Raw genomic sequence first — 27,881 nt, 5'->3', positions numbered from 1 at the left:
GATCCTCCGTCCAGAGGCCAACAGGGCCCGGAGGGGTCGCTCCCCCCATGCCAGGTGCGCCCCAGTCCCGCCAGAGGCCGTTTGTGATCCGATCCTGCGGAGAACAAGCCCGGCCTCCCCGCGGCACCGGGGCGGGGGGACAGAAAGGGGGCGGGGGGAGGGGGATATCCAGGCTCACAGGTGAGGAGGACCATCCGGAGCGGCCGATAGGCCTCCATGTGCGACAGCATCACAGGGACCAGGCCAGGACTCCGGCGGAGCCCGCCTAGGCAGCTGGAGAAACCGGCAACGTCTCTCCGGCCCCGTGGCCATCTCCCAGTGCAGACCCTCCGCCCCGGGGATGGGCGGCCGGCCAGCGGCCGAGAGCACTGCCCGGGGAAAGCGGATCTCCCTCAGCCCGCTTCCCTCGCCCCACCCACCGTACACACCGCTGCCCGCTACACGTGAGAGAGGCTCCCCGCCGAGCGCCTCACTCGGTGTCCCTGCAGCTCCGGAGAAGCAGCAACAAGATGGCGTCGTCCCTCTCTTTCCCCTTTCCCAACTGACCGAGCCCACACGCATGCGCGCCCCCTGCGCCACAGTTCAGCCTACACTACACATGCGCGACCCTGCAGCCTCCTGCCGCCCGAGGGCTTTACGCCAGGCTTATCTTTACGCATGTGCAAACTCCGTTCCTATGGCAGAGTGTCACCGCAACCTCTTCTTGTAACCGGAACCAGTGTGCGTGCCTTGCAACGGTTATCACCGCCTCTCACTGCGCATGTGCTAGTTCATAGGCGGCCGGCGCATGGAACCTCAGTACGCATGCGTCTGTCCTTTTCGCGGCTGTCATTGCTTTCCCCTTTCACCCGTGCTTGGTTCACAACTGCGCATGCCTAGCGTGTCCTCGGCTGCTCCACTTTTCCTTTGCCAACGTCTGTGGGGGCAGGGGGCAGGTGCTGGGAGGGAGCTCCCGCCTCACAGTCGGCAAAGGGCCTGTCTAATTCAGATTGAGGGTGCAGAGTCCGGGCCTCCCTGACCTTCAGTCTCATGGTCTATTTTGGCATCTCCTTGGCATTACCAATTATTCCGATCTCTCCCTCTTGTTTCCAGGGTAGCATCCTCCCATCCTGTCTTGGTGCTGGCTGGAATAGCATTGACGTGGGGTTGGTGGGCTGAGTGTTTTCTGGTGGGACGAGACATAGGATACTAGTGACGGTTTCAAGCTAAATGAATGGGTTATAAGGTCCCTATTGTCAGTGATTGATGCCTCAGGCTAGGTCGACACTGGCAGATTTTTTTCACCCAGAGTTTGGTCAGTGATAAAAAAAGCACTTAAAGAAAATTGCTGTTGTGTGTTCATGTTGTCTTCCACTGTCGGCAGAGCGCGTTCACACTTGCGGCACTTGCCTCGGCAATGAGAGCAGTGCACAGCGCAGCTCTCCCCCCCTCTGCCGCTCGGTCTTGTGGGAAGATGGAGGGGATCGTGGCACATCATGAGTTCGGGCTCATTGCCCCGTGATGCACTGCTTTCCGTCCCAGCATTCCATGTGCTTTCGTCTTCAGTTTGCAGCATTTTTCAACATCCCTTGTTTTCTGCTTGCCCCACCACATCTATCTGCACGAATGGGTCCTGTGCTGATCTCCACTGCTCTGCAAGCTATCACTAGCACATTGTGAATAGCAGTTCAGTTATTCTTGAAGTTACGAAGGCAACGGCAGTCACAGTTGCCTGATGCAGTGTCCAACATGGAAAGCAGCAACATTAGGTTACTTTTGGCATTCACAACACAGCTGAACACAGTGGAACATCATTTTTGGGCTTGGGAAACTAGCACTGAGTGATAGGATCGCATTGTTATACAGGTCTGGGAACTTTCAGATGCGGAAAGCCACCTTCCTGGAACTGTGTGTGGCACTTGCTCCAGACCTGCAGCACAAGGATACCCAAATGAGAACTGCACACTCGGTGAAAAAGCATGGGACAATTGCAGTATGGAAGCTGGCAACTCCAGACTGCTATCAGTCAGTCGCGAACCAGTTTGGAGTGGGAAAGCTGACCACTGGGGCTGTATTAACACAAGTGTGCAAGGCAATGAATCACATCCTACTGCAAAGACCGTGACTCTTGGCAACATGTGTGAAATGTGGATGGCTTTGCAGAAATGGGTTTCCCTAACTGCGGAAGTGCAATAGATGGAACGCATATTCCAGTTCTGGTACTGGGCCACCTTGAGACGAAGTACATCAATCGGAAGGGGTACTTCTCCAAGGTTTTTCAGGTGCTTGTGGATCCTCATCGGTGTTTCACTGATATCAATGCAGGATGGTCCAGAAAGGTGCATGATGCATGTATCTTTAGGAATAGTGGCCTGTACAGAAAGCTGCAAGCAGGCACTTTCTTTCCAGACCATAAGGTCATCGTAGGGGAAGTCAAAATGCCCATAGTGATTCTGGGAGACCCGGCGTCTAAGTTCCCTCTAAGCTGCGTGGCCGCATGGCTGTGCAGCTGTCTATTAAGCCCCGCACAGGGGCTCAGGACTGCGGTGAGGAGAGATGCCTCTCCCCCAGCATGGACCTGCTGCAGCAGGGAGAGGCGTCCCACCCCGAAAGCCCCAGTGTAGACCTGTCATGGTGGGGAGAGGCGTCCCTCCCTGCCGGCCCCAGCACGGACCTGCCCTGGACTTGCTGTGACCGGGGGAGAGGAGCCCCTCTCCCAGTCTGGCCCAGGGCCAGGCCCACCAAAGCTGCTGGAAAGAGGAACCCCTCCCTCTGCCCAGCCCAGCCCCGCTGGAGCTGCCGTGCCTGGGAAGCAGCGTCTCTCCCCCAGCCCCGAGCTGCTGCGGTGAGAAAGGGCTGGGGGGAGTCATCTCTCTCCACCGCAGCCTTGGGTCAGCCTGCACCCCAAACCCGTTATTCCTGGCCCCACTCCAGAGCCTGCAGCCCCCTGCACCCAAACACTCTGCCCCAGCCCTGACCCCCTTCCCACGCCCTGAACCGTTCATCCTCAGCCCCACTACCAGAGCCCACACCCCCAGCCACAGCCCTCATACCCCTGCACCCCAACCCTCTGCCACAGTCCTGAGCCCCCCTCACACTCAAACTCTCAGACCTACCCTCACGACATGAATTTTGTTATGTGCATCAATATGAAGGTGATGTGTCACCTCTATCACCTCCATATTGGTGCACATAACAAAATTCATTCCGCACACAGACATAAAAAATTAGAGGGAACACTGCCCGGCATACCCCTTAATTGCATGGCTCCTGAAGCTGTACATGGAAACCTAGATAGCAATAAGGAGCGGTTCAACAACAGGCTCAGTAGGTGCAGAATGATCATGGAATGTGTGTTTGGCCGGTTAAAGGCGGGTTGGCGATGACTATATGGGAGGTTAGACCTCAATGAGGAAAATATTCCCATGGTTATAGCCGTGTGTTGCACGCTGCATAATATGTGTGAAGGGAAGGGCAAAAAGTTTACTCGGGGTGGACTGCCGAGGCAGAATGCCTGGCTGCTGATTTTGAACGGCCAGATACCCCAGGGCCAGACTGCCTAGCTATGCGGGGAAATGCCCAGCATTCAGAAACAAAGCCAGCATTCTACATTTCTCTGCCCTCAACCCGCTAAAGAACTTCACAAAGCAAAACCACTTACCAGGGGACTCCTCTCCTGCTTCTGGCTCACCAAAGAGCGGCTGCAGAGACTGGTTAGACACCTCTGGAGTGAAGAACAGCCCCTGACTGGACTCACCATCGGGCGACTGTGCCATGGGCTCCACATCTTTTTCAGCCTCCACCTCTTCATCAATGACTTCCTCTGGATTAGGTACACTTTCCACTGGCTCCAGACCACCAAAGTATCCACAGTGCTCTTGGTGGTGGTGGTGGAGGTGGGCTCGCCTAGGATAGTGTCCAACTCCTTGGAGTAAAAACGGCAGGTCTGGGGTGCAGCACTGGAGCGACCGTTTGCCTTCATCACCTTGTGGTACCCGTTCCTCAGCTCTTTCATCTTTGCACGGCAGCATATCCCAGTCATATCCCTTTTCACACAAGCTGCACGCAATCTGGCCATAGGTATCGAAATTCCTATGGCTGGAGTGCAACTGGGACTGGACAGCCTCTTCTCCCCAAACACTTATCAGATCTAGTAGCTCCAGTGGTCCAAGCGGGAGATTGTTTGCTGCATGGAGCCACCGTGGTCACCTGGGAGGATGTGATGTGAGCTCTCCATGCTGCACAAACAGGAAGGGGAATTTCAAAATTCTCAGGGTTTTAAAGCAGGAGGGATGGAAGGTTGTTTACCTGGCAGCAGAGTTGAAACTGCTGACCAGAGTGGTGAGGATGGGCATTGTGGGACACATTCTGAAGGCCAATAATAGTGCTAAAATCAAGCACGGTGTGTACACTGGCACTAGAACGATAAAATCTTGGGGCAAAAAGCCTTATGACACTCATTGAAGTGGTTTTATTACAGCGCGGCAACTGAGAAGTTTTGTCGCAAAAATTGGCTTTGCAGTGTGTACAAACTGCTGTTTCATTGCCAAAAGTTGCCTTTTGGTGAAAAAACTTACCAGTGTAGACAATGCCTTAGAGACTGGGCATTATGAGAGAGCATTAAGTCAGGATTCTGCTCTCCATTTGAATAGCAACTATCTTCAATTTTGGTTTGGAAATAGGTTCCAGTTTTTCTGGAAAGAGTTCTCCAGCTTTCTAGTCTTGCTGCATGGGAACATAATTTTCTTATTATTTTATTGTGAAAAATACAAGATAGTTGGTGGAACACAACATGTAGGTCAATTGAGTTTATATGACAGCTGGACCTCTTTGCTGTCTCCAGGAGAGATGTTACTCGTGCAGGAAGATAAAAGTCTCTGTCAACAGGTAACTAGACCCTTAAGAGAGTCATTGTTACTGCTGAAATGTGTATCCAATTGGGAACTGCTAGGGAGCAATTGGTGTGATAAACTTGATATGAGTTTGCAATAATACCACACAGGATCATAAACTGTCATGTAATTTTGTGTCTGGAAAAGGATGGTTAGGAATAACAATGAAGACATCTATTGTATAGAAGTTTTGGTAGGGTTTAGAGAGGCATGAGGGGTACAGGTGAGTTTTGGTAGCTGGGGAAAAGGGAGAAGAAATTACCCTCTCTTTTTCCTTCTCATCCAGCCATTTTTCTTCTGCACCATAACCTTGCCCATCTTTCCAAATAAAAAGTAAAGCAGGATACAATCAAAGGTGAGCTGAGAGAGAAAGGTATCTAGAGTTGTGACCCCTTTGCTGTTTTAGGCTCACTGCTTCTGATTTTACCTTTGCTTTGCAGGCAAAAAAAAAAATTAAATCTATTTTGATACAAGTTTATTTCTCCTGCCTCTGCCTTGGTCTATACGATCTCCTTTTACTGGGTTCTTTGACCTTATATTTTATGCTGTTCTTATATTCCCCTTTCTTTGTTTCCTTTCTCCCAGCCTACTCATCTATTTTTCTTCCTTATTTCTCATCCTATTCCTCCCTTCCTCCCATTTAATCAATGGACACAATAATCCAGGGTACAAAATATATTGGAATGACTGAACATGTCATGCTTGTGCAAGAGTAGCTCTATATGTGAAAGAAGGCGTAGAATCAAATGAAGTAAAAATCTTAAATGAACCAAACTGTACTATAGAATCTTTCTGCATAGTAATTCTATAATCAAATAATAAGAATATAGCAGTAGGGATATATTACCGACCACCTGAGCAGGATGGTGATAGTGACTGTGAAACGCTCAGGAAGATTAGAGAGGCTATTAAAATAAAAAATACCTCAATAATAAAGGGGGATTTCAACTATCCCCATATTGACTGGGAACACGTCACCTCAGGACGGGATGCAAAGATAAAGTTTCTTGACACCTTAAATGACAGCTTCTTGGAGCAGCTAGTCCTGGAACCCACAAGAGGAGAGGCAATTTTTGATTTAATCCTAAGTGGAGCACAGGATTTGATCCAAGAGGTGAATATAGCTGGGCTGTTTGGGAATAGTGACTATAATATAATTAAATTTAACATCCCTGTGGCGGGGAAAACACGACAGCAGCCCAACACGGTATCATTTAATTTCAAAAAGAGGGACTCCACAAAAATGAGGAAGTCAGTGAAACAGAAATTAAAATGCATCCGATGAAGTGAGCTGTAGCTCACGAAAGCTTATGCTCTAATAAATTTGTTAGTCTCTAAGGTGCCACAAGTACTCCTTTTCTTTTTGAGAAATTAAAAAGTACAGCACCAAAAGTGAAATCCCTGCAATCTGCATGGAAACTTTTTAAAGATATCATAATTGAGGCTCACCTTAAATGTATACTCCAAATTAAAAAACATAGTAAGAGAACCAAAAAAGTGCCACCGTGGCTAAACAACAAAGCAAAAGAAGCAGTGAAAGGCAAAATGGCATCCTTTAAAAAGTGGAAGTTAAATCCTAGTGAGGAAAACAGAAAGGAGCATAAATTCTGGCAAATGAAGTGTAAAAATATAATTAGAAAGGCCAAAAAAGAATTTGAAGAACAGCTAGCCAAAGCCTCAAAAAGTAATAGCAATGTTTTTTTTAAGTACAACAACCAGTGGATCCACTGGACAACCGAGATGCTAAAGGAGCACTCAAGGCTGATAAGGCCATTGTGGAGAAACTAAATGAATTCTTTGTATTCAGGGCTGATTCCCCACTCTGGCACTTTGAGTAAAGAAGGTGCGGGCCCGCAAGGATTTTAAAAATTCATATGGGCCACTCTAGGCTGGTATTAAACTTCCAAGCTCACAGCTTTTCTCTGACCTTAGATGGGTAGATGCTGCCACCACCCAAGTGCAAACCACCCCCCACCCCACTCCTTTTGAGAACCCAGGAAGGAGCATTTGGGAATTCTTCCTGTGCGGTACCCTCAAGCCCTTTCACACACACCCCACCCCGAGAAGAGCTCAGAAAAAAACAAAGGAAATCAGCTGTTGCCACCAGCTAATTAAACAACATGCACAAACCTCTTAGGGACACAAAAATTCAATCCTGTTTTTAAAAAAGGTAAATTTTATTAAAAACAAAAAGAAAGGAAATACATTTGGAATTTAGGCTTTTTGCTAGATTTTAAAAGACACAATTACAAAAATTAAGCATCAAGATAGCTCTTTTGAGATTTAGCTTAAAGATTACAAGCAAAAGAGAAGCATTTGGATTTAGCACAGAGGAGTTCACAAGCCAATAAGAAAGAAAAGAAATAACCCTCATCGTGTTTATTTTAGACATTCCTTGATCTTGGGTTTTAGATAAGTAGGTTTGAGGTATGAATTTGTGATTTTCATACCTGGTTTTAAAGCTGCTTACAGCATTCCTGCTCCATGTCTCTGCTCTCTGGAGAACAACACAAAGGGAAAGCTTTTTTCCCAATTTTAAAAAGTTCTAGCCCTCCCATTGGCTCTTTTGGTCAGGTGCCCACTCCCTTTCCTTTACCTGGGGGACTTTCTTATCCCTTTACAGGTAAAGCAAGCAGAGAACAACTATCAAGAGGGACTTTATAGCTAACAGGCTGGCTGGGTGTCCATAAAAGGGAGCTACCCGCCACTCCCTTCATTTATCACAGCATCAGTCTTCACGGCTGAGGATGTGAGGGAGATTCCCGAACCTGAGCCATTGTTTTTAGGTGACAAATCTGAGGAACTGTCCCAAATTGAGGTGTCATTAGAGGAGGTTTTGGAACCAATTGATAAAACTAAAGAGTAATGTCACCAAGACCAGATGGTATTCACCCAAGAGTTCTGAAGGAACTCAAATGTGAAATTGCAAGACTACTAATGGTAGTCTGTAACCTATCATTTAAATCAGCTTCTGTACCAAATGACTGGAGGATAGGCAATGCGATGCCAATTTTTAAAAACAGCTCCAGAGGTGATCCCGGCAATTACAGGTCAGTAAGCCTGACTTCAGTTCTGGGCAAACTGCTTGAAACTATAGTAAAGAACAACACTGTCAGACACATAGATGAACATAATTTGTTGAGGAACAATCCCTCACCAAAGGCTCTTAAGCAAAGTAAGCTGTAATGGGATAAGAGGGAAGGTACTCTCATGGATCTGTAACTGATTAAACGATAGGAAACAAAAGGTAGGAATAAATGGTCAGTTTGCAGAGAGAGGTAAATAGTGGTGTCCTCCATATTCATACATGACCTGGAAAACAGGGTAATCAGTGAGATGCCAAAATTTGCAGATAATACAAAACTACTCAAGATAGTTAAGTCCAAAGTAGACTGCAAAGAGCTACAAAAGGATCTCTCAAAACTGGGTGACTGGGCAACAAAATGGCAGATGAAATTAAATATTGATAAGTGCAAAGTAATGCACATTGGAAAACATAATCCCAACTACACATATAAAATGATGGGTTCTAAATTAGCTGGTTTCAGAGGAGCAGCCATGTTAGTCTGTATTTGCAAAAAGAAAAGGAGTACTTGTGGCACCTTAGAGACTAACAAATTTATTTGAGCATAAGCTTTCGTGAGCTACAGCTCACTTCATCGGATGCAAATGAGCTGTTACCACTCAAGAGAGATTTTGGAGTCATTGTGGATAGTTCTCCAAAAACATCCACTCAGTATTCTGCAACAGTCAAAAAAGCAAACAGAATGTTGGGAATCATTAAGAAAGGGATAGATAAGACAGAAAATTTAATTTTGCCTCTATATAAATCCATGCTATGTCCACATCTTGAATATTGTGTGCAGATGTGGTCACCCCCATCTAAAAAAAGATATATTGGCATTGGAAAAGGTTCCGAAAAGGGCAATATAAATGATTAGGGGTATGGAATGGCTTCCATATGAGAGATTAATAAAACTGGGACTTTTCAGCTTGGAAAAGAGATTACTAAGGGGGGATATGATTGAGGTCTATAAAATCATGACTGGTGTGGAGAAAGGAAATTAGGAAGGGTTATTTACTTCTTATAAACACAAGAACTAGGGGTCACCAAATGAAATGAACAGACAACAGGTTTAAAAAAAAACAAAAGGAAGTATTTCTTCAATCAATGCACAGTCAACCTGTGGAACTCCTTGCCAGAGGATGTGGTGAAGGCCAAGACTATAACAGGGTTCAAAAAAGAACTCGATAAATGCATGGAGGATAGGTCCATCAATGGCTACTAGCCAGGATGGGCAGCGATGGTGTCCCCAACCTCTGTTTGTCAGAAGCTGGGAATGGGTGACAGGAGATGGATCACTGGGTGATTACCTGTTCTGTTCTTTCCCTCTGGGGCACCGTGACCTGGCCACTGTCGGAAGACAGGATACTGGGCTAGATGGACCCTTGATCTGACCAGTATGGCCGCTCTTATGTTCTCCCTCTTTCTGCCACACTCGCCCAGTCTCTAAATTAACTAGTAGTCTTTTGTATTTTTCTCCCTCACACCCCATTGTGCTTTTCTAAACCTGAAGTTCCGCTGAGGGAGGGGACGGGTGGGAAGCAGTCGCACAGCCACCAGCCCACCCTTTCCTCTCCTGTGCAGCTCCCTCTGATTCCTAAGAAGAAGAACCCGCCTTGACCTGTTTCTGGCCCCTCTGGCGGTCCGTAGCTGGGGGCCGTTCTTTAGTCGTCGGGGGAGGCGGGGCTCGCCCAATCATCGCGGGGAGTCGGGACGCTTAGAGGCTGCTGGGATCTGAGTAGCCATGGCGACGCGCTGTGGCGCCGCTGCTCTGCTCCTGGTGCTCAGCGTGCGCCTCTCGGCTGGGCAGAGCTTCTCCCTGCCTCTGCGCCAGCCGCAGGACTGCGGCCATGCCCGTTACTTCGATATCTCCAGCCTGGCGTGCGGCCAGTGCGGGCCCCACCAGGGGCGGAGCGCCTGGGGTGAGAGCGGGGGGAGGGGCCCTGTCTCCCAGCAGGCGGGGCCGGGTGTGTAAGAAGCCTCGTCTGCCCCCCTTATCCCCCCCCGCCTAGGCACTGGGGGTGGGTGAACCCCCATCTCTTGGGGGGAGCTGCCCTTGGAGGCTCAGCTCCCTCGCGAGGTGGCGGAGCCTGGCTGAGGGGGTTGCATCATGTTACGGCCCGCCCCGGCCTGCGTTCACGAAGTACCCGTTGAAGCCGTGTTTGTGGTAGTCCCTGGGAGCTGAGTGGCGCTAAGCGGGGGGGGGGTTGTTCAACGTTTGGCTCTTACGACACTGAAGCGTTTGGTTTAATTCATCTTTTGCATGGCAGAAATCGGGATGTTCATTCTTTGCACGTGAGCTACTTGCGAAGTGGTGGCAAGTCTCCAGTGATCACACATGGATAGTGGGGAAGTGATGCTTCTAGGGGAAAGTGGTGATCTAGGGCATTTTGTCCTAAGCCTTTTTGTTTTTCACAGTAGCATAGGTGGGTTGAATTTACAGTACATCCCCCCCGTCCTGGGGCAATAGCTTCACCTTGTGGGAACGTTGCAAGACAAGTTTCTCATTTCTGTGGTGTTTAGTGTTTGTGGTTTTGGGTTTGTTTTTAAGAATAGGAGTAAACCTGAAATGTAGGTCTTATTTTTATTGTTTAGTTCTACCACAGAAATATTGCTGAGGAAGAAATTCGGTCTCTTCCAAATGTGTGAATCTTGGACAGATATGAAGCAGAGAAAGAGGAAGGTTTAAAAAAATACATCATTTTGACCAGAATGTAATTCTGATGTGATCAGCTTTTTCATTTCGTGTAACAATTTACCCAAGCGACAAGCCTAGAAATGAGAGAACAAAGTTTTGTTAGTCTTTTCCTTTTTGTGTTAAATATGCATAAATGTGGTGCTCATTAACTGAAGAGTTGATAGTATTAATCAAAGTTCTTTTCACAATATGTGGTCGATATACGATGATGTTTATAAATATTTCTGGGTCTTTGACACTTGTAAATTTCTGCAAACATTTACTTGATCAGATAGGTCCAGTACTGTAGAACCTCAAAAAATACAGACTCCGGAGTTACTGACTGAAGGGTCACAGGTCCCTGTATCTTAAAGGTAGGCACATCTGGGCTGCCTGTTCCCCACAACCGGGCAGCCACTTATAGCTGTGTTGAATGCTGTTTTCCCCTCTACCTCTCCCCGGCTGGGAGGAGGACAAGCTTGCAAGCTCAGAACTTGGGAAAGAAACTTCTAGAACTGCTACTAAAACCTGACCTGGAGTGTAAGCTGCTGGAGCCCGAGCTTTGGAGGAGCAGCTCAGTTTTAAAGGACCACAGCCTGCACCACGCACTGACACTGCGATGCCCCAGGGTGCCTCACTCATCACCCTGGCAGCTGGGGCCACCCTCACTCACCGCCAAGCCACTGCAGAGCTGTGAGCCCCTGCTCCAAGCGGTCCGCTCTGAGGAGCATCCAATAAAGCAGGGGTGGTCAACCTGAGCCTGAGAAGGAGCCAGCATTTACCAATGTACATTGCCAAAGAGCCCCAATAATACATCAGCAGCCCACCATCAGCTCCCTGCCTCCACTTCCAGCGCCTCCCCCCCTCTCCCCGCACCTCCTGATCAGCTGTTTTGTGGCATGCAGGAGGCTCTGGGGAGAGGGGGAGGAGCAAGGGCATAGCAGGCTTAGGGGAAGGGATGGGAAACGGGGTGGGCAGGGCCTGTGGCAAAGCCAGGGGTTGAGCAGTGAGTATGCCCCGGAACATTGGAAAGTTGGCGCCTGTATAGGCACTGATTCCGGGGCAGGAGCTACAAGGAGCCGCATATTAACTTCTGAAGAGCCGTAGGTTGGCCACCCCTGCAGTAAAGGCTTGTTCAGAGTTACGAACAACCTCCATTCCCGAGGTGTTCGTAACTCTGAGGTTCTGCTGTAGTTCATTTCAGGTTATTCAACAAGTTCAGTGCAATAAGTAGTTCAAAGTTATGAAACAGATTGGGACCTGAAATAGCAGGAAAGTTTACTAGGTGTGAGAAAGGGAAGATCTACTACAGTAGAACCTCAGAGTTACAAACTGATCAGTGAACCACACATCTCATTTGGAACTGGAAGTATGCAATCAGGTAGCAGGAGAGAGAGAGAAGCAAATACAGTGCAGTAGTGTGTTAAACGTAAACTACTTTACTATGTAGAAGAAAAATACTGCTTTTTTTTTTTTAAAGTTTCACAACTGTATTAAGTCAATGTTCAGTTGTAAACTTTTGAAAGAAGAACCGTAACATTTTCTTCAGAGTTAAGAACATTTCGGAGTTACGAACAACCTCCATTTCTGAGGTGTTTGTAACTCTAAGGTGATACTGTTTTATGTGATCTGTCCAGAGCTGAGAGCATTTAGAATAGGTTCTGTTTTGAAATGTATATACATAAAAAATTCAAAACATGTTGTTGATACACGAGTATTGTATATTCATGTGAAGAAGGGAATAACAGGGATCAGAAAAGTTCTGAGAATTTTTTTTAAATGACATTGTCAAATTGAGTATTGACATAGTTCAATATTTTACATGTTTAATTTTATATCAGCTTTTGTTTTGTAATAGAAGTAGCAATAAATGTAAACAACAATCGGTGGCCCTTTCCTATATGTCATAGTGTACCCTGTTCCTCTGTGTCATGGTGTGCCCTCAACTTTCACAGCTGAAATCAGTGGAAGTTGTGAGCACTACACACTTCACAGGATTAAGACCATGGAATAGTATTTGCAGTATTTGAGGATGGGTTATTTTACTATTCATGTTTTGAATAAAGGAAAAAATATATTTTAAAAGTATTGAATTTAAAATAGCTTACAAAATAACTTTGAAGATCTTTGCACACAAAGAAGACAGTGGTTTTCCTGGTTATCTTTAATCTGTCAGAGTAATTCTATTTTTGAAGGGTAAAAATTGAACTCTAACACGAACATTCTAAAAGAAGTGGAGTGTTTTTACTGCAGTTCTTATTCAAACATCCTAGTTGTTTAAGTAGGAAATTGTGAGTCCTCATTTAAGAGCTGTAGCAATTGCTCTACAATAGAGTTGGGGTTTATTTGTATAAATTGGGGTGAAAAATAAACTATTTACTTTTTAGGTATTTCATGTGTATGTCTACCAGGATTCAAGATGGTTTCTAATAATGGTGGGCCTTCTGTTATTTGTGAAAAATGCCCAGAGAATATGGTAGGTATTAAGCTTTACATATTGTGATATGATACATTTTTGCAGTTTTTACAAGTCCTCTATAAGTTTTTATTTTTTTAATAAAATTTATTACAAAATTTATTACTTAATTTTGTTTGGAAAATTTTAACTTAATGTTTTAATGGCAGTATTTTTATTTAGAACTATTCAAAATTTTGTGTTCAGATATTGGTAAGAGTGCCATATTTATGAAACTTGTGATTCATCTTACAACAGTTTTTAGCTGTCTATGACAAACGCGGGGAGCTTCCTTTGAATGTAAGATGAGAAAATTGTTTTTAATTTTTGTGGGAATATTTGACTTCTGTAATGTTTAAAAGCTGTATTTTTTTATGTTTGCAGAAGTGAGTCATTGCCAAGAAAATTTCAGTGAGGCTAGAACAAGGATACTGAAATAAACAGTAGTAACCAATGTAAATAAGTTGATAGGCAAGCGTAAATCTGCCTTGAATAACTTTTTGGTTTGCTTATTCTCTCATACAACCAAATACTTTTCTAACTAAACAAGTTGTAGAACACACAGGTTGCTTAAAAGCTGACCAATTTAAGCATGATTTAAGAAAAAATGTATAAAATGTCATGAGTGAGCAAACAACTTAAGGGTATTCTAAATTTTGGTTTAATCTCTTATCAGTCTTTTGTTTCCTTTATGGCTATGTCTACACTGCACTTTCATTGGTAAAACATTTGTCGGTCGGGGTTTGAAAAAACCACACCCCCTGAACGACATAAGTTTTATAGACAAAAAGCAGTAGCATGGACAGCGCGAGATGCTCTGCCGACAATGAAGCTACTGTCCCTCGTTGGGGGTGGTTTTATTTTTTTCGGCAGGAGAGCAGCTACACTGTGTACCTTACAGCAGCATGGCTGTAGCAGTACAGCTGTGCCCCTGTAAGGTGCGCAGTGTAGACATAGCCTAAGTGACTGATGGCTGTCTCTCTGCACGAAGACCACCCCTTCAGGAAATCCCTAGGCTCAGTTGTTGGTTTTTTTGCTTCTTTTTTCTTGTCTATTTTTGGCATTTGTTTAGATCAAAGCTGGAAGGCCACAGTCTAGGCATTATGGTAGTCTGATCATCTTATCTCTATCCTTAACACGAGCAGCGACTTTTACATTGATCTTCAAAGATATGTATCTTATTAACTTTTGACTATTACCTAGTAAATTCTTATTGCCTATCTAGACTAAGTAAACTTGTGACTTCATGTCAGCTTCTTTAATCTCACTGTTTTAAAGACAGAGGTGTTTCTTGTCGCTCTAGCAAACCTCCTCAGGCATAGCTCCATTTCTGCCTTCCTTCTTTATTATAACTAAGGCTTACTATATCCTTCTGTTGCAGGGTGGATTTAATTTAAATTGATTTAAATCACTAGTCAGGAATACTCGGTTTAATCATGGAATTCTACATAAAAGTGCATTCTTCTTGGTTGTTATAACCTTAATACATATTCTTCACAACTCAGAGATAGATGTATGTTTCATTTTTAGAAGGTACACACTATACATTTTTAAAGTTATTTATTTTTAAAACTTTTCAGATTAGTTTTACAGCTATATCAGAAAATGAATGATTGGTTATTTCATTTACCAAAGGTAATTGAAGCAGATATTTATGAAGTCACTGAGAAATGAACTATCTCCAATTCAACAGGTTAATCATTAATATTTGGAGGATTTTCTTGCCATGCTGTATTAGGAGGAGAACATCACCAGACAGAAACATAAATTGTTTTATTTAACTAAATTTTAAATTTAATTTAAATAAAGTTATGTATTCTGGATTTTTTCTTCAACAGCAAACATAATATTTTAACAAAACAAGCATATGAATTTAGTTAAACATTCAAGTGTTTTAAAAACAGGTTTGTTAAAATTGGTTTAACTAAAATAGTTACATGCTTTTTTTTTTTTTAAAGCAAAAATTAAATTGACTGTCAGTCAGATCAACATGAGAAACTTAAAATATTGGCTTCTGCAGCTAATTCATCGTCTTCACTTCCTTTTCCTCTTTGTTCATAATCTGGAAAAGAAAAACACGCTTTCCTGCTTTTTCAGGTCCCAAACAATTTCTCAATTTGGAATGAATTAGTCCAGAGGAAGAAAATATTCTTTCTACACCAGCAGAAGAAGCTACTGCTGTTAAAAGTGAGATTATCACTTCTCCGATTAAACAGTCTCCGATTCCAAGTGCTTAAGTGACTTCCACCAATTCACTGTTGTGACTTTCTTTAAAACATCATCAGCAAACATATTTCTTGAATGGTTCACCCTTTGCTCTGAAGTTTATTATAGTTGGCATTATAATGGGATGATTCCTGGATGTCCATGTCATAGCTAGCTCCTCTTCAGCAGTTAAGGTTTAACCCTGGTACTGAGTATTGAGAATATTTACAAGAAAATAAGCTGGAGATAGTGCTTGTCCCATTTGTTTTTTTTTAATGCTTGTAATTTAACTCTGTCATTGCATATTTCTCTTTTTAAGATCTCCCTCAGTTCCTTCCTAATTTCAACAGCATCAGCAATAAAACAGCTATTTCCCTGCATTTTGTTCAAGGCTACAGAAATAGGCTTCAGGGTACTCCGCATGCATTCAACATTTCTCTTAAGCCCAATGTTGAGCACTTTGGCTGACAGTGCCATCTATTTTTTTTTCATGATTTTGTTCACAAACTCATCAGATTAGGCCAGTTCTTGATATAGTGCTTAGAACAGTCCCCTACTGAGTTCCATCCCACGTCTTGTGGGAGAGTTAGCATGGTTCCTCCCACTTTTTTCAGAGCAGCTGCTGCAAAGTGGTTGTTACAAAAGTATTTTACAATTTCAATAACATTAGCTTTTATTTCTGGAACACTGAAGTCTTTGGCTAGGAGGTGCATCAAATGAGCACTGCAACCGTATGCTATTAGCTTTGGGACTCTCTTCACTTTTCTACGTTTCTTCTCATCTTGGATACATTTGCAGCATTGTGTCTGACCAAGCTGCATACTAGACATTTGAATTTTTTTCCCCAGTTTGTTATAGCTTTTCTTGTAAGAATTCTGCTGTGTGCGAACATTTCCTGATGTCTCAATTGTTTCCGTAAGGAAGACATTTGTTGTCACACAAGCACATACAACAGGGTCGTTCTAGACATTGTTCCACCCATCAAGACTCAGGTTAACAATTTCACCCTCTAGACCTTTTGCACACTGCTCAATTTCTCTTTCATACACTTTATCCAGCAATTTGCCAGCAACATCTGCTCTGTTGGGTGGACTGTATCCTGGTCTTAATGACTGGACCATGTTAATGAAGTGTGGGTTCTCAATCATACAAAAAAGAGAGTTTGTTGCATAAATAAACTGGGCAATTTTCCCATCAATTACCTTTCTTTGTAATCTGCTGGTTCTTATCACAGATTTATCTATGATTGTTTCTGGATGATGGAGATATTTTTTTTTTTCTTTTTGCTACAGGTGATATACTGTGGTTATGTGACATACATGATGTGACTGAAATGGTATCATTGTCAGATAACTCTCTGAAACTGTAAAAAATGATGGTGCTCTTGAAGGTAGATAGTATTCAGAATCCTGTATGTTGAGGGTGGCTTCTCCTAAACAAAATAAGTCAATGCAGTTATTTAATTATTATTACCATACTGCTCATTTAGTATTACTCATTGCATTCACTGACTCTCAATACTACTTTAAAGATGGAATTGTAAAAGGAAGATCTGCCTATTTCAGCTATTTATTTTTTAATCACAACTGCATCTAAAATGATAGTACCATAGAGTAACCACTTTATTTTTTGCTCGAACATGAGAATTCAAGTATAGGTCAGAAGGAAGACAGGTAGTCCTTAAGAAAGAAGTATGAAATAAAAAAGTTTACCAACCTGAAGATCCTGCATGTTCAGACATGTTCCTTTCATCATCTTCAACGCAGCTTCCTCCTGAGAAGGAACACTTCTTACGATGTTGATTCATTTGGGCAACCAGGCCTTGCATTTCTTTGTTGCACTATTTGCCTTTTGCACGCATGCCTGTCTTACCCACAGGTAGAGGAACTTCATTAAAATATTCCTAAACTGGGTCTTTTTTATGGCCTGCTGCTATTATTAGTTTTCCTTTCTAGTGAGATAATGGTATGGTAGATTTCAAATCAATGAAGGCTACGCTCATAAAGACCTCAAGACTTCTGGAATATGCTGCTCAAACAGTTTCACTTTTGTTTCTACTGCCTGTTGCTCCCTTCTCACATTTATCTCCAGACTTCTTCTCCTTGTTCAGATCTATTCCGGCGCCAACAATCTTTTATTCATTGAACTTTTTGAAACTTTGCACTTTTAGAGAGAGATAAGGGATTGACTTTGCGTACACACATTTGCAGAGGGACAATACTGTTGAGGTCTGTTGTTTCCCGCCTCTATATATTTATTTAAAAACATTTAGCTGTTAACAAGCGTGTTATCTTTAGAGACACAAATCTACAGTTTGAGAACTGCAAAACTAAACATCTCTGATGGTATCTTCTAGACTGAGCACTGAGTCCCATTGGATAAATGCATAGATTATTTAGGTTAATCTTCCCAGAAGCCCCTGGATCCCCATAAGATTGGGTCCCTAATCCATGAACTATTCGCAAAAAGAAAAGGAGTACTTGTGGCACCTTAGAGACTAACAAATTTATTAGAGCATAAGCTTTCGTGAGCTACAGCTCACTTCATCGGATGCATTTGGTGGAAAAAACAGAGGAGAGATTTATATACACACACACAGAGAACATGAAACAATGGGTTTATCATACACACTGTAAGGAGAGTGATCACTTAAGATAAGCCATCACCAACAGCAGGGGGGGGAAAGGAGGAAAACCTTTCATGGTGACAAGCAGGTAGGCTAATTCCAGCAGTTAACAAGAATATCAGAGGAACAGTGGGGGGTGGGGTGGGAGGGAGAAATACCATGGGGAAATAGTTTTACTTTGTGTAATGACTCATCCATTCCCAGTCTCTATTCAAGCCTAAGTTAATTGTATCCAGTTTGCAAATTAATTCCTATTCAGCAGTCTCTCGCTGGAGTCTGTTTTTGAAGCTTTTTTGTTGAAGTATAGCCACTCTTAGGTCTGTGATCGAGTGACCAGAGAGATTGACGTGTTCTCCAACTGGTTTTTGAATGTTATAATTCTTGACGTCTGATTTGTGTCCATTCATTCTTTTACGTAGAGACTGTCCAGTTTGGCCAATGTACATGGCAGAGGGGCATAGCTGGCACATGATGGCATATATCACATTGGTAGATGCGCAGGTGAACGAGCCTCTGATAGTGTGGCTGATGTGATTAGGCCCTATGATGGTATCCCCTGAATAGATATGTGGACAGAGTTGGCAACGGGTTTTGTTGCAAGGATAGGTTCCTGGGTTAGTGGTTCTGTTGTGTGGTGTGTGGTTGCTGGTGAGTATTTGCTTCAGATTGGGGGGCTGTCTGTAAGCAAGGACTGGTCTGTCTCCCAAGATCTGAGAGAGCGATGGCTCGTCCTTCAGGATAGGTTGTAGATCCTTGATGATGCGTTGGAGAGGTTTTAGTTGGGGGCTGAAGGTGATGGCTAGTGGCGTTCTGTTGTTTTCTTTGTTGGGCCTGTCCTGTAGTAGGTGACTTCTGGGTACTCTTCTGGCTCTGTCAATCTGTTTCTTCACTTCAGCAGGTGGGTATTGTAGTTGTAGGAATGCATGATAGAGATCTTGTAGGTGTTTGTCTCTGTCTGAGGGGTTGGAGCAAATGCGGTTATATCGTAGCGCTTGGCTGTAGACAATGGATCGAGTGGTATGATCTGGATGAAAGCTAGAGGCATGTAGGTAGGAATAGCGGTCAGTAGGTTTCCGATATAGGGTGGTGTTTATGTGACCATCGCTTATTAGCACCGTAGTGTCCAGGAAGTGGATCTCTTGTGTGGACTGGTCCAGGCTGAGGTTGATGGTGGGATGGAAACTGTTGAAATCATGGTGGAATTCCTCAAGAGCTTCTTTTCCATGGGTCCAGATGATGAAGATGTCATCAATGTAGCGCAAGTAGAGTAGGGGCATTAGGGGACGAGAGCTGAGGAAGCGTTGTTCTAAGTCAGCCATAAAAATGTTGGCATATTGTGGGGCCATGCGGGTACCCATCGCAGTGCCGCTGATTTGAAGGTATACATTGTCACCAAATGTGAAATAGTTATGGGTCAGGACAAAGTCACAAAGTTCTGCCACCAGGTTAGCCGTGACAGTATCGGGGATACTGTTCCTGACGGCTTGTAGTCCATCTTTGTGTCCTTGCTTACAGACAGCCCCCCAATCTGAAGCAAATACTCACCAGCAAGCACACACCACACAACAGAACCACTAACCCAGGAACCTATCCTTGCAACAAAGCCCGTTGCCAACTCTGTCCACATATCTATTCAGGGGATACCATCATAGGGCCTAATCACATCAGCCACACTATCAGAGGCTCTTTCACCTGCGCATCTACCAATGTGATATATGCCATCATGTGCCAGCAATGCCCCTCTGCCATGTACATTGGCCAAACTGGACAGTCTCTACGTAAAAGAATGAATGGACACAAATCAGACGTCAAGAATTATAACATTCAAAAACCAGTTGGAGAACACTTCAATCTCTCTGGTCACTCGATCACAGACCTAAGAGTGGCTATACTTCAACAAAAAAGCTTCAAAAACAGACTCCAACGAGAGACTGCTGAATTGGAATTAATTTGCAAACTGGATACAATTAACTTAGGCTTGAATAGAGACTGGGAATGGATGAGTCATTACACAAAGTAAAACTATTTCCCCATGGTATTTCTCCCTCCCACCCCACCCCCCACTGTTCCTCTGATATTCTTGTTAACTGCTGGAATAGCCTACCTGCTTGTCACCATGAAAGGTTTTCCTCCTTTCCCCCCCCCTGCTGTTGGTGATGGCTTATCTTAAGTGATCACTCTCCTTACAGTGTGTATGATAAACCCATTGTTTCATGTTCTCTGTGTGTGTGTATATAAATCTCTCCTCTGTTTTTTCCACCAAATGCATCCGATGAAGTGAGCTGTAGCTCACGAAAGCTTATGCTCTAATAAATTTGTTAGTCTCTAAGGTGCCACAAGTACTCCTTTTCTTTTTGCGAATACAGACTAACACGGCTGCTACTCTGAAACCCATGAACTATTGGAACTCATTTACAAAACTTTTCTTAAACATTACTTGAATATATTGTTTCATACTATAGAATTAGAATTTATAAACCCTATTCCATGATGAGATATCTTTGAGCTATAATGTATATTAATTAAAACTATCTTTAGATAAAAGAAAAGGAGGACTTGTGGCAACTTAGAAGCGATCTGTAGCTCACAAAAGCTTATGCTCAAATAAATTTGTTAGTCTCTAAGGTGCCACAAGTCCTCCTTTTCTTTTTGCGGATACAGACTAACACAGCTGCTACTCTGAAACCTATCTTTAGATAAGATTTTTCCCTCAAAAAGCATTTTTGATTTTTTTTGTCATTGGTTTTTTTTTTTTTATCCACCCTATTCTGTTGTCTGTAATCTGGCATTCATTCTTGGACCCTATGGTAGGTTTTATGCAAAGATAAGATGGGAATAGTGGAGAACGAGAGTGACATTCAGTTCCCAATTCCCCCCTTTCCCCCTCCCCCCCAGTCATGCTGTGCAGTGGTGGTGTAGCTTAAGCTACACGTGTGTGATCACCATGGATGTACGAGACTCTATACAACTGCATAGGTTCTAGGCTGCCATTGCTTGACCCTCAACTCTTCCATTTCCACTGTTTCCCCATCTCCTGTGTGTGCACATTTGGCTATAATTAGGGCCCTACCAAATTCAGAGTAATGAAAAACACATCTTGGACTGTGAAATCTGGTCTTTTGTGTTTTTACCCTATACTATACAGATATCGCAGGGGAGACTAGCATTTCTCAAATTGGGGGGCCTGACCAAAAGGGGGGGTCAGAAGAATATTTAGGGGGGCTTGTGGTATTGCCACCCTTACTACTGCACTGTATGGTATTGCCAGCTTTACTTCGGCGCTGCTGCTGGCAGGGTGCTCCCTTCAGAGCTGAGTGCCTGGCTAACAGCTGCCACTCTCCCACCAGCAGCAGCGCAGAAGGGTAGTAGTACCACAACCCCCCCTACAATAATCTTGTGCTCCCCCTAATTCCTTTTTGGATCAGGACCTCAACAATTATAGCACTATGAAATTTCACATTTAAAAGTCCCATAACCATGAAATTGACTAAAATAGACCATGAATTTGGTAGGGCCCTACCTATGATCACTTCTGCATTGGTGATAAGTTGTCAAAATCCATAGCATTCATTTTTTTATTAGATGATGTTATGCCATTTCTGTTGTAAAACAAGCACTTCTAAACAACACTTTTATTTCCAAGATGGCATAATGGATTTCAACTAATGCTTTTAAAAAAAAAAAAAGGCAAACTAAAAACCTCCTCTATACTCTAACTAGGTACAATATTGTGACCTCAAACTTCAGAAAAGATCAGTCAGATCCTTAAATCTGAATGGTGCCCCCTGAATATATTGATGGTTCTCCTTGCTAGGGTCTCTAGTATGTTCTTCAGACAGCTTTGTGAATGTTTATGCACGTTACAATACCTAAATAATTTCTATTTTAAATAATGTATGTGTTCAGATTTTTTTTTCAGTTCTAGAGGACTTTTATAAAGGATTTTACATATGTTTTAAACTTTATAGAGTGGCATTACTGAAGATGGATGGAATTGTATTACTTGTCCTAAAGGCTTAACTACAGAAGGAAAATGTAAATGCGCCATTAATGAAATTTTAGGTAAGAAATCTATACTCAATATGAAATGTGATGATCTTAAACAATCTGATTTTATCAAAACAGCATTGTGTATTACTAACAAATTAATAAAAAAACGGCAAGCCAAAGTTATCAAAGTATTGCTGTTTACAATTCTAATGTGTGTTTAAAAAAAAATATTCATCTTGGTTTTTAAACCCATGGCCCCCAAAAAGCACAAACCCATAGCAGACAAAACTGTGTCCTCTAGCCATTATTCCTTCATCTGAAAGTTGCAAATAAAACTAAAGACTGATTATTCTTATGGACCCCTTCTGCCTACCCCAGGCAGTAGCAGTTCTGACTGAAGTGGAAAAAAATGCAATAATAACAGCAAGTTTATCAAAATGTACTAGTTAAAAACAAAGATAATGAGTTTATAGCCATGTAATACAGAAAGAAATTACTCATCCGCTCAGGAACAGCAGGATAGTCTGGATAAACAAACTACCCTGGATTAAGGATAGTTTGTCTCATGCCTCTTCTGAGACATGTGTTCCAGTGCTGCAGCCCTTAGTTATGTGAATGGTTTCTGACTTGAAAATATGGATTGCAGGATGAACCCATAGCCAGTCGGTGTCCACCCCAAGAAATCCACTGATGCATATCAGTGGCCACCGTAAATACACTTCAGTGTCCATTTATGCAATACACATTTATGTTGTTCCTGCAACACTTCTTTATAGATAAAATTGGCAAGCGTAGAATTATCTAGGTTTTTTTTTTTAATAGACCTGCTTGAAGCATAAAAAGCTTTTGTCAATTTGGTATATTTAAGATCTTACTCATGCTGTAAAGCAGCAACAGTTCTGAAAAACTCTTTTAACAGGAATTATTGTAACTGAATCATGTGTCTCCTTTTTGCAAACCCTTTGGGTGTAGAGAAACCTGATTATTATTATCTTGCATTGCTCCTCTTTTCAGAGTAAAAACACGTCATCCATACCTCATAGCTTGCTTTCTGGCTACTGGCTTACCCGGCTCAGGAACTTGCTGTAGAAATGTTTAGTATTGGTTATCCAAAACAGTTAGTTTTTTTTTTTAACAGGAAACCAGATGTCCTTTGTACTAGGTTCCATTCTTCTGATCACTGATTTAAGTCTTAAAAATGTGGCCTTGAGGGTGGCTTTAGATACACTGACTGTCATTTAATTTTAAACTGTATCTTTTTCTAAGAACCAGAAAACAGTTTTTAGCCTGAAACATCTTCCTTTAAGCATCATGAGGGTTACAAATACATTTCTTATCCCCATAGCAAATAGTCTAAAACTATAAAAGTAAAAAATATGGAAAAACTTAACAACCCCAAGAGCTTTGGGGGGCGGGGGAATCTTGCATTTGTGATATGTTCACATGTGCATCATCTTTGCACAGCATCTGTAATTTAGTTCTTGAACACTATTAATCTGTAGTTTTATTAGTTGCCTTAGAAAGCTTAAATTTTGAAATTTAAGCTTTCTATCTTGTCTTATAAAAATCAATGATTAAATTACTGCTGTTCAAAGAGAATTACTTCCCACTCCAAAATTTTGCAATTTAATTACAAATATCCTGTTTGTTCTTTTGAATATAAATCCCTCCTTAACACAAGTGTAGAGAAACTTGCTTCATTTTTTGCCCTTGGTTTATAAATAAAACTACTACGGGGTGGTGTGTGTGTGTGTGTGTGTGTGTGTGTGTGTGTGTGTGTGTGTGTGTGTGTGTGTGTGTGTGTGTGTGTGTGTGTGTGTGTGTGTGTGTAACTGACACAGGATACTTTTTGTCATTTGTGACCCAGGAGTTTTAGAAAATGCCAACTGATTTTTGTATTAATTTCTGAACCAGATTTTCCTAGATATGTTCTTTAAAGCATTATTTTTGTAAGCAGCTTTATAACCTATGCGGAATACTCTATAGCGGAGTCTCAAACTCCATTTACTTTAGGGCCAGTGCCAGTCCTTCAAATCCTCCCAACAGGCAAATAATGTCACTCATGCTGCCCAGAACCCACCCCCCCCCCAAAAACCTCTGCCTCCAACCTGCCTAAGGCTCTGGGAGGGAGTTTGGGTGAGGGAGGAGGTTCGGGGTAGGGGATTGGGGTGCAGGCTCTGGGAGGGAGTTTGGGGGGGGTCTGGGGTGCAGACTCTGGGATAGATTTTGGATGCAGGCTCTGGGCTGAGGTGGGGGTGCAGGCTCAGGGAGGGGTGGGGAAGGGATGGGGGTGCAGGCTCTGGGAGGGGATCGGGGGTGCAGCACTTATCTGGGGCTCCAAGGTGGGGGGGGGCCGGGGGCCTCCATGCGCTGCTGCCCCCAGGCACTGCCCCTGCAACTTCCCATTGGCTGCAGGGGTGCTCGGGGCAGTACGGTAGCACGCAGAGGCACAGCCTGCCCCACCTGGGGCCCACAGGGAGGGGCCGGCAGACCCCGCTCAGCTCCGCTGCGCTATTTTAAATTACCATGGGAGGGAGGCCTGGGGGCAGCAGGTGGGGCCAAGGGAGAGACCCTAGCACCCAAAAACTGCTGGAGCCCTGTAGGCCACATTCGGGAGGTTTGTGGGCCGCAGATGGCTTGCAGGCCGTGAGTTTGAGACCCTGCTACTATGGCATGTTGTTGCTCACATTTACATTTTTTTTCCCCCCACTTAGTGGAAAGAGATGTTAATGGCAAGTTGTTGAATGAAGCATTGTGTATACGCTGTGATGCAAATAAACCATCATTCTCTGCTTCAAATGTCTTAGGAGATAGGTAAGTATTCTTGCTTCTAAATTTATGTATTCAGATCTGCTTTGTATAGATCCTGATGATGTGATTTAAATGGAACACTCCCCAAGAACAAACTAGCTGTTGGATAAAATATGAATACTTCTGGTTAATTGGGGCATTCTCTCTTGCATATAGTATAGGTGTCCTTATTGCTTTGTGGCAATTTAAATAGCAGTAAGACAAGATGTTTCAACTCGTGTTCAAGTCAGCAGGAGTTGAGGTTGCTAAATATCTTGTAGGGCCATATTCTAAATTTGAAACTCCAGTCTTTCTTCTGACTTATGGTAGAGTGGGAACAAACATGTCTTTATGTTAATATATACTGCTTTATTTGTTGCTAATGAATAATAGTGGAAATGAACTGGTAACATTAATTTTTGTCCAGCTCCCGTTGAAAACCACAGAAAGCTTCCCACTGACTTCGTTGGGATTAGTCTCAGGCCTCTAATAAACATTGTGCTATGAACACAGAAAGGGAAGGGAAAAAAAGACTCTGTATACTTGAGCTAAAATGTGATCCGAGGACTTCATTTGAAGTTTGAACATAAGAAGGGCTACTACTGGATTAGACCAATTGGTCCATCTAGCCCAGTATCCTGTATTCCAACAGTGACAAGTGCCAGATGCTTCAGAGGGAATGAAGAGAATAGGACAATTGTTGAGTAATCCATTCCGTCATTTACTCTGAGCTTTCTAGCAGTCCAGATTTAGGAACAAACAGGGCATGGGGTTGTGTCCCTGACATCTTGGCTAATAACAATTGATGGACCTGCCGTGCTGTAGCCCGCGTTGGTCCCCAGGATATTAGAGACACATGGTGGGTGAGGTAATATCTTTGGTTGGATCGACTTCTGTTGGTGAGAGAGGAGCTTTCAAGGTTACACAGAGCTGAAGAAGAGCTCTGTATAAGCATTCAAACTTACACATTCTCACCAATAGAAGTTGGTCTCTCTTCTAGGGTGAACAGCCCTGGTCTTTTTAATCTTTCCTCATATGCAATCTGTTCCATACCCGCACCCATTTTTGTTGCCCTTCTCTGTACCTTTTCCAATATATCTTTTTTTGAGATGGGTGACCAAATCCACATGCAGTATTCAAGATGTGGGCGTACCGTGAATTTATATAATGGCATTTTAATATTTTCTGTCTTCTTATCTATCCCTTTCCTAATGGTTCCTAACATTTTTAGCTTTTTATTTTATTTTATTTTATTTTTTATTTTTTGCCTGCCACTGCACACTGAGTGGAAGTTTTCAGAGAACTATTTACAACTGACTGCAAGATCTTTCTTGAGTGGTAACTGCTAATTTAGAACCCATCCATTTTCTATGTATAGTTAAGAAATTTTTTTTTTTCCTAGTGTGCATTATCTGGCACTTATCAACACTGAATTTCATCAGGCATTTTGTTGCCCAGTCATCCAGTTTTGTGAGACCCCCTTTGGATTTCTTCATGATTGGCTTTGAACTAAACCGTGGGTTGTGACCCAGTACTGGGTAACAGCATGTAAGGCACTGGCTCACCTTGCTCTGGTCAGTACTGCCAACGAGGACACACTGTTGGCGGTGCTGCCCAGCTAAGGCAGGCTAGTGCCTGCCTTTTCTGACACCATGCTGCTGGCCGCTTCCTGGGCGCAGCAGTTCTGGCTTCTAGGCAGAGGAGCCACGGGGCTTTGCCAATGGGAGCTGGGGAAGCCACAAAGCTGCTTGCGCGCCTCCGCCTAGGAGCAGGGCCGGCTCTAGGCACCAGCAAAACAAGCAGGTGCTTGGGGCGGCACATTTCTAGGGGCAGCATTCTGGCACCAGCCATGCCGCCCCTAGAAATGTGCCTCCACCTGCTCTCCTGAGTGCGCCGCCGCCATTTTGCTCAACAAGCCTGGGAGGGAGGAGAAGCCGAGTGGCAGCGCGCTTGGGGGAGGTGGCGTTGGTAGAGCGGAGGTGAGCTGGGGTGGGGAGCGGTTCCTCTACCCCCCTCCGCTCCATGTACTTCCCTGAATGCGCTGCCTCTCCCTCGCCTGAGTGGGAGGGGGGAGAAGCAGAGCGGCGGCATGTTCAGGGGAGCAGGCAGAGCGGAGGTGAACTAGGGCAGGGGGTTGCCGAGGGGGAGCCGCAGGAAGCAAAGGGGGGGGAATGCAGCACACTCGGGGGAGGAGGCAGGGCTGGGGATTTGGGGAAGAACTTGGGAAGGGGCAGAGTTGGGGCAGAGCCGGGGGGGGGCACGAAAAAACGGGGGCAGACAAAAATTTTTTTGCTTGGGACGGCAAAAAACCTAGAGCCAGCCCTACCTAGGAGCCAGACCTGTTGCTGGCAAGAAGAAAAGGTGGTAGGCTATATGTCACAACTTGTTTTGTAAGTGTGAGGCGGATGTCCAGTGCAGGTACTCCATAAGGAAGGCATCCAGTGATCAGATAAATGTCCTGGTAAAGGTGCTAGATAAAGGAACAGAACGGGGGAAGGGGATTGGGGACTCCTATTATTAATACGGCAGGGAGCCAACACCTGCCCCCCTCCCCCTCCCGTTCCTATAGCTTACCTTAACCCTTCTACAAGGGGGGGTGGATGGTAAGATTCAAGCCATGAGTTGGTGGGGACCTGGATGGACAATGAAGAGGGACTGGTGGAAGCCCTGGGTAATGATTTGAAGAAGCATGGATTTGCCTGCACTGTACACTTTATCTGCGATGTAGTCCAAGACATCTATATAATAAAATTGTAGTCTGATTGAAATCCATATCAAGTGTCTCCTGTCCTTGTGGTATACCCAGATAACTCTGTGTTTACCCCTTTTTCCAGATCATTTATGAATATGTTAAACAGCACTGGTCCAAAGACACATCCCTGCTATTTACCATTTTCCATTATGAAATCTGACCATTTATTCCTACCCTTTGTTTCCTACTTTAACCAGTTACTGATCCATGAGAGGATTCCCTCTTATCCCACGTCTGCTTACTTTGCTTAAGAGCCTTTAGTAAGGAACGTGGTCAAAGGTTTTCTGAACATCCAAGTAGACTATATGCACTGGATCACTCTTGTCCATATATTTGTTGACCCCCTGAAAGAATTCTAGTAGATCAGTGAGGAATGATTTCCCTTTACAAAAGCTGTGCTGATTCTTCCCCAACATCATGTTGATCTCTTGTGATTCTTGCTACACATTAC

General features: G+C 43.7%; 2 protein-coding genes across 7 annotated transcripts in view; one reads left to right on the top strand and one right to left on the bottom strand.

Annotated features, from left to right (window-relative positions):
* Positions 1 to 824, bottom strand: part of RBM12B (RNA binding motif protein 12B) — a 41,562-nt gene extending 40,738 nt beyond the window's left edge. The window contains exon 1 of one of the 4 annotated variants that reach the window (XR_006278722.1): positions 429 to 824. The gene's annotated coding sequence lies outside the window, so the exon portion shown is untranslated. Of the gene's footprint in view, positions 1 to 419 lie in introns of all 4 variants that reach the window. The other 3 variants (XM_038392011.2, XM_043507615.1, XM_038392012.2) reach the window with 3 other exon arrangements.
* Positions 825 to 9,623: 8,799 nt separating this feature from the next.
* The window catches only part of TMEM67 (transmembrane protein 67), a 63,549-nt gene continuing 45,291 nt past the window's right edge, over positions 9,624 to 27,881 (top strand). The window contains exons 1-5 of one of the 3 annotated variants that reach the window (XM_043507612.1): positions 9,715 to 9,857; positions 10,206 to 10,361; positions 13,000 to 13,088; positions 21,867 to 21,960; positions 24,603 to 24,702. In XM_043507612.1, coding sequence (XP_043363547.1) covers positions 10,274 to 10,361; positions 13,000 to 13,088; positions 21,867 to 21,960; positions 24,603 to 24,702 — 371 coding nt within the window. In that variant the 5' untranslated portion in view covers positions 9,715 to 9,857; positions 10,206 to 10,273. The other 2 variants (XM_038392009.2, XM_043507614.1) reach the window with 2 other exon arrangements.

This window comes from Dermochelys coriacea, chromosome 2, assembly GCF_009764565.3.
Source record: "Dermochelys coriacea isolate rDerCor1 chromosome 2, rDerCor1.pri.v4, whole genome shotgun sequence".
Taxonomy (NCBI): Eukaryota; Metazoa; Chordata; order Testudines; family Dermochelyidae; genus Dermochelys; species Dermochelys coriacea.
This window is presented reverse-complemented; position numbering and strand designations above follow the sequence as displayed.